At 33.9% G+C, this 13196-nt stretch overlaps 3 protein-coding genes across 4 annotated transcripts; 1 reads left to right on the forward strand and 2 right to left on the reverse strand.

The window, feature by feature from the left end:
- Positions 1-2292: 2292 nt before the first annotated feature.
- LOC113502117 (B-cell receptor-associated protein 31) lies at positions 2293-3698 on the reverse strand. The gene has a single exon (XM_026883497.1). The coding sequence runs from the start codon at positions 3518-3520 to the stop codon at positions 2846-2848; it is 675 nt and encodes a 224-aa protein (XP_026739298.1). The 5' UTR covers positions 3521-3698; the 3' UTR covers positions 2293-2845.
- Positions 3699-4240: 542 nt separating this feature from the next.
- On the forward strand, positions 4241-8485 carry LOC113502115 (dynactin subunit 2). 2 transcript variants are annotated; one of them, XM_026883496.1, is made up of 9 exons: positions 4241-4358; positions 4430-4626; positions 4767-4902; positions 5378-5484; positions 5978-6094; positions 6248-6323; positions 6497-6655; positions 7029-7125; positions 7334-8485. In XM_026883496.1, exons 1-9 carry the CDS (start codon positions 4323-4325, stop codon positions 7513-7515), a joined length of 1107 nt encoding a protein of 368 aa, XP_026739297.1. In that variant the 5' UTR covers positions 4241-4322; the 3' UTR covers positions 7516-8485. The 2 variants fall into 2 exon arrangements, with proteins under 2 accessions (XP_026739297.1, XP_026739296.1); XM_026883495.1 differs by having other exon boundaries at positions 4242-4358; positions 4430-4632.
- A 516-nt stretch (positions 8486-9001) lies between these two features.
- On the reverse strand, positions 9002-11052 carry LOC113502118 (60S ribosomal protein L27-like). The gene is made up of 3 exons (XM_026883498.1): positions 10958-11052; positions 10395-10624; positions 9002-9225 (listed from the first exon to the last, which is right to left on the reverse strand). Exons 2-3 carry the CDS (start codon positions 10611-10613, stop codon positions 9040-9042), a joined length of 405 nt encoding a protein of 134 aa, XP_026739299.1. The 5' UTR covers positions 10614-10624; positions 10958-11052; the 3' UTR covers positions 9002-9039.
- Positions 11053-13196: the final 2144 nt, after the last annotated feature.

A 13196-nucleotide genomic window follows, 5' to 3' on the forward strand; every position in this document is an offset into this window, starting at 1 on the left:
GATGAAACTTGGTCTGCATGGAGTGAAGCCAAATTGAGGTCACCACGCTAAACCCACTGAATGCGTCGTGCTGCGGGTTCGATCCCCGCGTAGGACTAACATTCGTGTGATCCACGAATGCTTGTTCTAAATCTGGGTGTCTTATGCATATGATTTGTGTCTTTGTGAAATTCCTGCGACACAAGTTAAATTCCTTACTACGTTTTTTTTAAGAAAAACTAGAAATGGAAGAAAGACCTTCAGCACGCAAGTTCAGAAAAGCCAGAGGAATTCTCTGCTGGTGTAAAAAAGACAAGTAATGATAATTATGAAAATAATCTTTTTACTACCATTTTTCTTAGTAAATTATTTGTTAAGCCACTACCAAAATTCTTACAAAATCTACCGCACGTCATAATAATCGTTTAACCATTATCTCAATACTGTTATTATGAAAATTTCGTCGTTCTGACGCAGTCAGGTAAAACATGCAGTCCAATGTTCATCGGCCACGTTATAAGAAATATTTCACAACACCAACAAGATGACGTCATAACCAAACAAACCATTCTGAATCAGATGTGAGGTTTGCGCTAATTATAGATGAACTGCCGCTTGGCAGACGACTTGCGACCGGTTTTAATTAGTCTTATCTAAGAACAGCATATTTCATAATTAGGAATGGAATAAGAAGAAACTGTTGTTGGGCTAGCGTCCGACCTACTTTACCCATCGTGGAAGACTTGCAAAATTGTAAAAAGGCAAATCCGGTATTTTAAGTGATGTCCTACTATTAGTAACAAGATTAAAGTAACTTCATATTTTCGGCCCGATTCGGGATTCAAACCCGAATAGCTAGGTAGAGCTAGAATACCTCATATTGGGTTATTAAAATTAAATAAGTTTCCAAAATGTTTAAAACCTCTTCTATCTGTTTGTATCAATGGTTATCGTGATAGTCCTGAAACTAGCAAAAAATATTGGTAATTAACTAGGACTTCACTGATCTTTCAGAACGGCGCTCTTTTTCCGACTTAATAAATATAGGAATTAAATAAAAACACTTTCGTATAAGCAACACTGGAAATAGTTTAATAGATTACAAAAATCACAAATCAAACCCACGATACGACTATACTACCCAAAACAACCCATCCTCAGGCCCACTAGACATAGCGGGAAACATACCATCACAGATTAGGCAGCAAATGGAGTAACAACTTATAAACTAAGATTGAAACGAATATCAACGCCCAAGCACATAAGTAGGAGTCAAAATGTAGTTACAGTGAAAGTGTAAATTAAATGCCTTGATAAGACAGACACTCCATATGGGTGCCTCATGTTTTATGTAACGAATACACCACAGCCTGTCAAATAAAAACTATTGGAGTTATAGATACACAAGAGCATGAGACCTACCATATAGCGGAATCTCTATTCCATGTCTGCAATAATATAGCTTAAGACTTAATGTACTAAGGCATGTGCTGCGATTAATTATAGTATGTTGTAAGTTTTTTTCATGGAACCTCATAATCATAGACATAATTCGACGTCCAAGGGCAACAACACTGTCTTAAATAGATAATGACATCACCTACTAAATTCCACATCTACATTTTCGCATACTCACTCCATTTGCTAACTAATCTGTTTACTTAAATATAGAAAAAAGTAACAAACAATCCAAAATGGATGCAAATATATTAAGATTAGAGTTGAAGTGATTAGTAAATATTATTAATAAGACTTTGAACATCAATCCATCAGATTGGGAGACATTGGCTTATTGGATATAGCAACTGACAATCAAGTGATAATAATGGAATAAGATTATAGTAAGATAATATAAAAAATGCAGGTTTCAATGAATCTATCATCAGATCTTCTTAATAGATGGTCACCAAAATTAGTCAGTATTTCTTTTTTTTTGTTATTCCTATCTTAAACAGAAATCTAAAGTTGTCAACTGAATATAACCAATAGTGGGCCAGGTACCTTTGGACATCAACATTAGTTATCAGTGACTCAACATAATAATTCTAATCAAATTCCAATAAAAATGATGTAAGCAAAGTTCAAATTGTTCATTCACCTTATATTGCACACAACTCATGCAAATTACTCACTTGCTTGTCAATTCTATTTTAGTAATTAACCTCATGTGATTACAGGGATTAAAATTTGACAAAAAAAAACATTTGCACAAGGAAAGTGTATAAAACCTCGTTGTAAGAATCCATGTTAACTTTATATTTCAATAATTATGCATTCTTCTAACATTTTAATAAAAAAAAAAAAACAAAAATAAATAATAATTCAGACTTTTTGTTACAAACTTCAAATGTAACTTACAAGTTTTTTTATAAAAATACTCTAGAGGAAGTAATTTTGATTTCTTAATTGCTTTGTATGTATTATAAAAAGAATGGTGATACCTTCAACTATAAAAAATAACAAATGTTGGTAATTGTTAAATGCTACCTTCTTAGAATTTGTTGTAAGTACTATCTATATAACATGGAGTATATTATGCCATAAAAATAAATGCTTTTGAATAATGCCTTATGGAAATCTAATTGGTTTTCTGTTAATAACTTGACACCATTACAAATACATCAGCTACTCCATAGATAAACAATTAAACATTATTAATTATTTTAAACAGATTAACAAGATTAAGGCAATGTATCAGATTTAGAACATTACATAAATCACAGTCCTATCATAACATTTCTCCATACACAGCAAATTATTAAAAATTGTTCATTAAGCCTTAATAGTGATGTGCTGATAACATGAAAGATTAATTGATTTTATACATCACTGCCTAGAACTCAGACCATAAAAAATATTTTTAAATCTATTCATCCTTCTTGGAGTCACCTCCGCTTGCCACTGTTAGCTTCTTCTGCAGTTTGCTGTGTTCCTCTGCAAGCCTGTCATACTCCTTGTTGAGGCTCTCAGCTTGGGACTTGACAGCCTCCTTGTCTTTCTTCTCTTTAGATAATTCCTTCTCAAGTAAAGAAATTTGACCTTTGAGGTCATCTAATTCCTTCTTGTTCTTCTCGTCGCCAGCTCCCTGCTGGTCCAGCAGAGTCTTGGCGGTGACCGAGGCGCTCTGTGCTTGGCGGAAATTTGCTTCAGACTGCGCCAACAGAGTCGCAAGCTCGGATATAAGCTGCACTAACCGGCGAATGACGACGAGCAGGAAAAGCGCGAAGCCGGAAATGTAGAAGTTCCTCTGAGCGCGGAACAGCCTCATGTTACCTTGCATCTCCGCGTCCAGGTGTTGGTGGTCAGTAGACTCGATGTTCGAGTACTTCTGCATCTCCCGAATAGCGTCCAGAAGGCATAGTACCAACACTCCAATCAGTACTAGAAAATAAATAGATGCCTGACCACTTATGTAAGCCAGGAATTTCGACTTGAAAAACCTCTGCCATTTGGATGGACTTGCGATCGGCAATGTCAAAAGCAGCACAATGGCTATTTCGGCGTACAAAAACGTCGCGATTATTGTCCACTGTAAACTCATTTTGAAACTTTTTGAACTTTGTTCCGACAACAATTTACGACTGTTACACTTCCAACAGCAGGAGCACAAATAACAGAAACAACAGTTCAATGCGGTTTATAATAATAAAAATAATCGGTGACTAACGAAATTGCGGTATGACGGAGAATGAAAAATGAATAATGACGTGTCTTGACCTCGTCTTAGAACTTTGTGGAATTATTTTTGTGTTTCTGAACGAGTGTAGATATTTCTTGACATTTCTGTTGACAGAATAGTGTGGAGTAGTCAAGTTGAATGGCAAAGGTAAATGGCGAAGCCGCGAATGAAAAACCTCTTTGAAAGAAAAAAATCCTACTGAAAACAAACGGTTCAAGCGAGATGAAGTGAATTAACGCACGAAAAAAATTACAACTGGATCTTGATTTAATTATTTTCCGCTTTTAGCAGTACGGATTTAAAATGTATAAAACTTTAGAAGACTGAGTGATAATAGGTAATTCAGAATTATATTACGTTTTAGAACGAAAATAACGCTCCATTACAAAGTAAAAGTAAACTTTTTTGTTACGGATATTTTCAAAATTCTATAATAATAAGCTAATATATACACAAATGCAGAATATTTTCCTTCATCATTGAAAATATTAGAAAATTATTTTTAAAAGAATCTTGCATTAGTTAAAATGTGCATAATGGAATTGTAATGTCAAAATGACTGCACGTCCCGTTGTCGAGTGACGTCATACGATATAAAAGTGAAATAATTACAATAATACATAAATTAAATACTTCTTAAATAAATTAAAATTTCACTCCAGACATGGCTGATCCTAAGTATAAAAATCTTCCGGGCATAGTAAGTATCTAATCAACTAACGCGAGAAAATTATCGATTTTGCTTTGTGACTGAATTTTATATTTTTTCAGGCTTACGATCAACCTGATGTTTATGAAACCGGTGATCTGCCGGAAGCTGATCAGCCAGACCCTATTGAAAAGGAAGAAAATGAATGTATTGAGGAATTACATCTGTCTGTAAAAGATTCTTTCAACAAGTTCAAAGGCAAATTTTTAGCTGGCACTGTTGACTTTTCTGATAGACTCAGTAGAAAATCTAGAATTGGGTACAGGTATTTACTATAAGAAAAAATAATTTAAACTTGTGTTTATAACTATATATTCTGTTTTTTTTTTTCAAAAACATATTTATCCTCGAAAGTTAACAATGACTTCTACTAAGAATGTTACTGTATAAAATCTTCAGAGCTGGTGAATGGGGTTTAGCCGCTGAGGGTGAGCCTGAGACTGCAATTGAACGCTATAACAGACTCCGTTGTGAATTCTCTGAGTTACTGGAACAAGTTGCTGAACAACAAAACAAAGCTACGGAGAGTGAAAAGGTAGCATCCAATTATTTTTATTACTATTGTAATATACTGCTAATATATATGTATTACTGAGATAGGTAACCACACCAAAGCCACTGTGCGTGACATGTTGATGGTAAAGGTCCTTTTAGGGAAAAGGAACAAGTTAGGTACTATTTTTCATTATTATTCATATTGAATTTTTATTGATCCATCCATCCATGCATAGTTGTCCTTAGTTTCACAACTGCCATTTCACATAATTCAATTTGTTACGATTATACTTTTGTTTAGGCAGTTAAAAACAGGTTAACAAACTTGTATGGTCTCATTTGAAAAATAAAAGATTAAAAAGCAATGTTTAATTACCTGTTGATAATACCCCTGAAATATATCAGTAATGTTTTTTTTTAAGTTCCAGATTAAAAGAAGTATAGATGTAAGTCTTTTCAGACAATTGTTTGAGATTTCATAAAACTGTTCTAACCATACAATGTTTTTATTCTAGGATGAATATTCTAAACTGGCGGTGCAAATTAACTCAACAAAGAAACTACTGGAGGAGTTAAAGTTGGAGGAAGGAGAACAAATTGATCCTAAAGCTGAGAAATTAAAGTAAGTCTTTGATTTCAGCCTTAAAAGATATAGACAACATTATGTTAAAAAATAATTGATTTCTTTAGCTATTAAAGAAATTGAAGCTGAATAAATGAAATGAAAGTACTAAAGAAATGAATTCAAATGTGATTCCATCTCCATACAAGTTGGCTAGAGATGCCTTAAAACGAATTTGCAAAAGGAATTGGTCATCATCATAATTATGGCTTTATCAACATTGCTGTACCCAACTATGTTGTTTTTAGTGCTATATCAACAACAGAAATACATCATCTATGTAAATGTCAACTTCAATATATACACTGTACAGTTACTAAGAAAGAGACAGCTTGGTGGCAGACAGACAAACAGACAGTGGAAAATTAGTAATAGTTTAGTTTTCACTCTCTTATACAGAACCCTAAAAATTTTGCCATTTGCATCATATTACATATACAAACAACATAGTTAGCTATTAGTGCTTCATTAAAACATACTTATTTCTTTCCAGGGAGTACCTCTCAAGTACTGGCAAGAGGAAGCAAGGGGAAGTGGTCACCTCTCACTTGAAACTCAAACCGGAAGTCAACCTGGCTTATACCACAAGAGTAGCACAGCTGGAACACAGGTAGTTATCATCATTCACCATCAGTCCATATTCGTCAACTGCTGGACATCAATTGCGCGCCATCGAGATCTATCTTCTATGAAATGAATAAACAAAACGCGTTTTGGTTTATGTTACTTGTTTACTTAATCAAATAAATCTATTTTGTCCTAGGTTACACAAACTGGAACAAGCAGCTGGAGTGAGAGATGAAGAGGCGTTCAGAAGGCTGCAGGCGGCTACTGGACAGGTTAGACACCTATAATAATGAGAAAAAATACAAAATAATGGATGTATTTTAGAGAACATAGCATTTAACATCTGACAAACGCGAAATACTAGATCTTTAACTGACCGTGCTTGTTCAACAAACAACCCTAAATAGATAGTAGATATCTCTAAATAATGTTCTATTCTTCGCAGGCAACGTTATGTGGTGCCGCGGCATCTCTCGCGGCGCAGACCTCTCTGCTCCGCCCCGGCGAGCTGGCCGCGGCTGAGGCCAGGGTCACCTCCCTGCTGTCCAACGTCGAAGCACTGAAGACGGCGGTCAAACCCGCTGACCCCGAGCTTGATGCTAAGGTAATTGAATACAAATATCAAGGCTAAAATTTTTAATACGAGACTACACTGACTACCCTCACGAAAAATTTGCAAGTTGTCTAACCCCTTGAGCTTAGGAAATAAATCTAGCTAGTGTCACGCGTGCTGTTATGTAAATGAATGTGAATGTGAATGAATATGACGATATTCTATTTATATATGAACATTACTTATGGCTTGACATAAACAAAGTCACATATGTACACCCCGGTAATCGTTTTTAGGACAAACACCGCGTAACCATGCCCATATTTACGAGGTTATTAAGTAGGACTCTTGCCGTTGCGGAAGCGATCACAGCTAATGCACCAATAGATGGAACTCCTATAAATACTGCTTGGTATAATTTCAGGTGAATGAACTGTACAAACTGTTGAAACAAATCGACGGTATATCACATTCCGAGATATTGGAGCGCATGGAGGCACTCGAAGCACTGCATAACCAAGGTGAGTCATTGCAAAAAGCCGAAGTTTCATATATCTTCTCCACATTCTCCCATCTCCAGAGGTATTGCGTATCTCGGAAAAGCAAAATTATGGCAAATTAAAAGCAACATTGTATAGTTATTGCTGGCAAAAAAAAAATAGGTTTCTTTATATTACCATATTGCCTCTACTAATATCGACGTATAACCTAAAATACTCTACTTTCCAGCGAGCAACTTCGGTAAATCTCTAACTGAGCTAGAGACCCTTCAGACTACAATAGCCAGTGGTGTGCAGAACAACAAGGAGCTGTTGCAAGGTGTCCAAGGAGTTTTCGCACATAACCTTGACAGTCTTCGTAAAGAGATTAAAAAGTTAGACGATAGGATTGGAAAACTGGTGGCGGCGTGATAAACTAACATAATTATGATGTTTTAAAATCGATTGTTTAGCGCAAATTATTTGTTTAAACTAATTATATATACTATAGTTAGTAATATTTTTCATCAGATATTACAAGCCTGCTTTCGAGTTGTAAGTGCGTAAATTTTTATACGAATTGCCATTTAAATTGAATAATCTTTATTTTAACCATAGTAAGTAGTTTAGTAAGAGAATATAAATGCTTTCATTTGAACCAGTTATATTTAACTAATAAAAAAGATATTTACCTCTCTTTTGACTTATCATTTGAAACAAAAATCCTCAGTTTTAACAATTTACTCATTAGATATTATGTTAAACAATCGATTTTAAAACTCATGTAGCTTAAAAGTTTTAATAAGACACCATCAATGCTCTCGAATTATTCAATGGAAAATAATTATGCAATTAAATTGAGATTTTATGTTATATTCCTACAGTTATTTGCTTATTAAAATACAACTGTTACCGTTAAAATAGAATTTTGATTGTAAGTTGAGATTGTTGGAGACCTAACTCCTAATTAATGCTTTTACAATATAAGGCTGCACGTAATTATCAGGTGCTTGATTATTTACCATACTAATTAAAAAAAACAGTGATTATTGTGCCTGTGTACTGTACCCTGTTTGTAAAGTACTATTGTACCAATGTCATTTAGTTTGAACTAGAGTCGAATTTACCTTAGTTGTATCAAAATCTGTTTAAGTACCCACACAATTCAATTTTGCACGTCATTTGATTTCATTATAATTCGTCTTCTGAGTTAGCAAAGTAATCTTAATTCTAACAGCATATTATTTTGCAGTTACTGATGAGCCAGTTATTATTTCGACATTGTCACTTTTTTACACATTAAGTATTCCAATGTTACATTTATTTTAAACTCGTGTATCGTACTTTATAAGAATACTGCTTAAGAGATATAATTTATTAAATAAATCGATTATGTAGCTAATATTGGTTTAATTTTAAAACTGCTCAATTCTGAATCACTTTTTAGCGTGTTCCTGTTGCGCGGATGTATGGTGCCAGACCTTTTGGCTAATTTCAATCGCGTTTCAACATCGTTCGTTTTGTACGTGAACTACCTATAACTTGTGGCTATTAACCTGTTCCATAGGGGATCCAACGCATGTTGACGGCATGATTAGTTGAGCGGTTGAATGTTAATACGCCAAACTCATTGTGCGGCTAGTATAGCGGCTTCGATTCCCACGTAGGACTAACTTGTGATCCACAATTGCTCATTCTGATTCAAGCAAGATGGTCTTTGTGCATAGGACTAAAACTTTTGTGAAACCCCCTCGACACAAGGATTCAATTCCTTACAGCTAGGGCATAAAAGGGAAAATCAAGTTCAAATCAAGCATTACTCCTTATTCTTCAGGCTTAACATGCTGGTGCTTGAACATTTTTGAGATTAATGCGGATTTTTTAAATCTAACCTGTACTCTAACAATAAAACAACATCTTGCATTACGGGTGTAATGTTTTATTTTTTAAAATTACTTAGAACCTAAGCTTCTGGAAGAACCACTTGTTCTTTCCGCTCTTGTATCTCTCCTCGAAGCGCACTCGTGTGTTGAAACGGAGCTTCTTGCGCTTCGCGGGGTCTTTCAGGTCCTTTGCGCTGAACTTCTCAAAGCTGAAGTCTACGGAGTAGCGAGTGGGCATCAAGTGGTTGTAGTTGACCACCTGAAAAGACGAGAAAAGGAATTTATTAATGTCGCTAATATTGGTAAGAATACTTAGAGTAAACTCTGTTTGCCATACGAATTACAAATCTAGATTTGTGGGGTGTTTAAGATTTCTCTTGTCTAATTTTTTTTTAATTTCAGATTATTTATTACTTATTATGTTCTTCTCTTATTGACTGATTTCAGATTGACATGGAAGACCTCGGTATGAGAGTATGAAGGTTCATTTACTTAGAACAGAGATCTTTCATTCATGAGATCTCGTAAAATAGTTATTTACAAGAAAATTTGGATCAAAAGTTTTAAAGGTAATAGACAGTAATAGAGAGATTTAGTGTTATAATAATCAAGATGTTTAGCAAGGTATTTTTATAAATGTGCCAAAAAAGCAGCAACATTTTTGCCAAAATCTGTGGAACTGTTTTCATGAAACCATTCTCTGCCGTGATCTTAATACACTGTATATTATACAGACTGATATATTAACAGCCTACTTTTAAAATTAAGATATTGAATATTATTTGACTCAACAAATATTATTTACAATGAAGATTATTTACTTAGAAGACAAAGAAGCAATTTAACAGTCATACAGTAGCGGTAAACAACAACTTCATCTACAATCTGTCATACAGATTCATTTTAAAATTACAAGTAGAAGCCATCAAATGCACAGCACCACTGACTAGCACTTTCCAAACTGATTTTGGGTTGGCTTCCAGATCAAGTAGATTTGACTAAACTAGTTTATTTATAGGAATCCGTTGCCACCTGATCTTTACAATGGTTACTGAGTCAATTTTTTAAGTCAAGTAAAATAAAAACTATCGAAGAAATTGTCGTTAGTATCAAACAAGTTGTTTTTCAATAATTTTAGTTTCAGTTTGGCACTCATTTTTGTAACTAATAAACTCATCTTACAGATGGTTTAATGAGTTATCCTGACATTGTAACTAGAAGAGTTCTAAATAACAACATCGTGTCAATGTCGTGTTGCTTATCATAACAGAGTAAATAGTACCATGTTGCAGGTAAACGTCTGCATTTAAGGTTAGAAACTTGAATTCCTGTTTATCACACTAAATCATGTTTGGTTATTATAATATAGATACGCAACAAGGTACCAATAACTTAAAGAAGTTTTACGTATTATGGTAAAGAACTCACCTTCACAAAAGGCTTAACTTTGGAGCGCTTGTGGATTTTGTTTTTGCCCATCCTCTTGTGGACTTTACGGGGATACCTGTCGATGCCGGCGACGAAAGCGTGTCCGTATGGCTTGTCTGATGTGCCTTCGTCGTAGTTTTTGACTACGATCGCCTTGCGGCCCGCGTACCGGCCACTGAGGACCAGCACCACTTTACCTGGCTTCATAATCTTACCCATTTTGGGAGGCTCTGGAAACAACAAAATTAACCTTCAAAACTTTGTTTCTCTTACTTTTAATCAAGTATAGACCCTGTCAAATAGTTATTAACACTCAACACAGTAGCGCTGAGATGGTATTCACCACAGAATCGGCACAAATAACAAGATAACCACCACAAACTGAATACAACACGAATGTAAGTTTTCTATTATTGTGATTAAATCTCACAAGTAACAAGAAATATTGCCATTAATAGGTCAGGAGCATAACACTATCGATGTTCGTAAAGTATTTCGCTTATTTGGTTCCCTCATTTCACAGATTTTTATGGATATTTTTCATAAAAGATTCTAAAACTCACATTCCCTTTACCCGTCGACTGAAAAAGAAACTGTGTTGCTATTGCAAAAAAATACGTAAGTTTGACAGTGACGTTCCGGACGTGTTCTATTCACGGTTTTGTTGTTCGAGTATTTTTGACCATGGCAAGTGTTAAACTAACAATAGAATTACATTTTTTTATTTAATTTTGATAAATTTTAATTACTGCGCGCAACTTTGTGTTTTAAAAGATAATTGATAAGACTGAAGCTAGTTCATTCCAAAAATTGATCATAATGACATTAAATCGAACAAGCATTATTTCACCAATTTACGGTTTTTATACATGGTAGCTTCACTAGTTAACGAAAGAGAAATAAGTGAATGGCGCCAATTTTCAACCTAAGGATGGATTGACTAGTAATTGCTTCCCTCTTTCTAATTAGTGTAATAAGTTATCAATGACTAATTATTTATCAATATTGTGTTTTTGGAGTGTTCTTTAACGTATTCAGACCATCATCTTAGCCCAGGATGCAATAAAAACAAGTAAGTTGATTAATTGAGTTTAATATCAATAAAATAAGAAAATTATTTACACAAATTTTATCAAATACAAAAATAAAACACTGTCACATACATGTAGGTAATAACTTCTGAGGAGGTACTATTATAATTACACATTAATCTTAGGTATGTTGCAGCGCAGCTGTATTTCAAACCTATTATTATCCTCAAATTTTACATTTTCGGATTTAGGGAAATGTCGAAAAAAAAAACAATCTTTTGTACATTTTGTACACTTACAACGTATAATATTTAGGTCTAAAAGCAACGTTTCGAAAATATCAATACCTATATTAATCAAAGTCTACGAAAACGCATGCAATTAGCATAAATTACAAAACCTTTGCTGCTCATAACTTCTATAAAATCTATAATATGCTTTTACACCTAAATACCATACAACTTTATTTCAAAAAAATACTTCTAACTATAATATAGTAGTCAATCTAATATATTTATGGACATATCTGGACTTTAGTCAGGTCTGAGTCAACAATTACTGTGATCATGTGCATTGTCAATTCAACAGTGTTAATATAGCACTAATAGTGAAAATTTAAGTACGCACAGTCAAACCAATGTGCCAAAACGATAACTACATTAAAATAATTATGAGAAACGGAATGTGCAGAGATGAGAAACAGACGGATGAAGAAATGAAAAGTAGGTTTAAACATGTTCCTAGTAGGCCGTTCAACAAAACCTTTGCTACGCATAAAAACAATACGCTGCTGATATGTTTGTATGTATTTAAAAAAATATTGCATTTACTGGCACCAAAACAAAACAGTGTTGTCTATTAGATACGCAATATTAACATTCACAACAAATACTATTACACAAGTTCTATACAAAATTGTCCTTAGATATTTCTTTTACATATTTCTCATGAATATTTACATACTTAACCCTTAATAAATAGAAGACAGTTATTGTATTCTTTCTATACATTTTAAAACGTATCACTCGAACATACTTGTAAACCCGATAGAGTTCGCTACGAAAACACGTGTATCAAAAACTGTGATACGCTTTATATATTTATTTTATAGATATTTATTTATTTATGTACATACTGTAATCTCAACTGACTCACTCTACATTGCGTGTTCAGTGCGACTCGTGTAATTTAGAATAATATATTCTTTTTTTTTACAATTATCAATATAATAAGTACAGTTTCTTCAGGGAAAATATAAATTCGGAAATTTGAGATCCGTTTTTGGCAAAGAAAATAAATAATCGTTGGACTTGAATTTCCATTTTGATTGACTTAATAATCGTTACTTGGCTTGTTATTTTCAAGCTAGTGAACTTAGTCACAACCGAACTTTAAATAAATCAATATTTTTTAGCGTCACTCGATCTGCGGCAACGGTTTATGTGGGCCGAGTATATGCAACCTCAAGTAAGGGACCTGCCACCTGGTGAGTAAACTTGGAACTGCTTTTAATTAAGAGTATAAACTAGAGTTAAACACAACTTTCAGTTAACTGCATAGCTTATATTCTTTGTAGCTGCAGCTAAGTTAAAAACTAAAAACTTGGCTTGAGGTTTTCAAACACGGGTATTTCTAGCGTAATTTAAAATAAGCCAAAAAAGAAATTTACATTTAAAAGATTTCCACTTGACCAGATTGAATTAAATACCGCGTTTATAACAATTATTTGAATAGCTTTAATTTTGTTCACGGCGACGAAAGTTTTATAACC

Source organism: Trichoplusia ni, chromosome 16, assembly GCF_003590095.1.
Source record: "Trichoplusia ni isolate ovarian cell line Hi5 chromosome 16, tn1, whole genome shotgun sequence".
Lineage (NCBI taxonomy): Eukaryota > Metazoa > Arthropoda > Insecta > Lepidoptera > Noctuidae > Trichoplusia > Trichoplusia ni.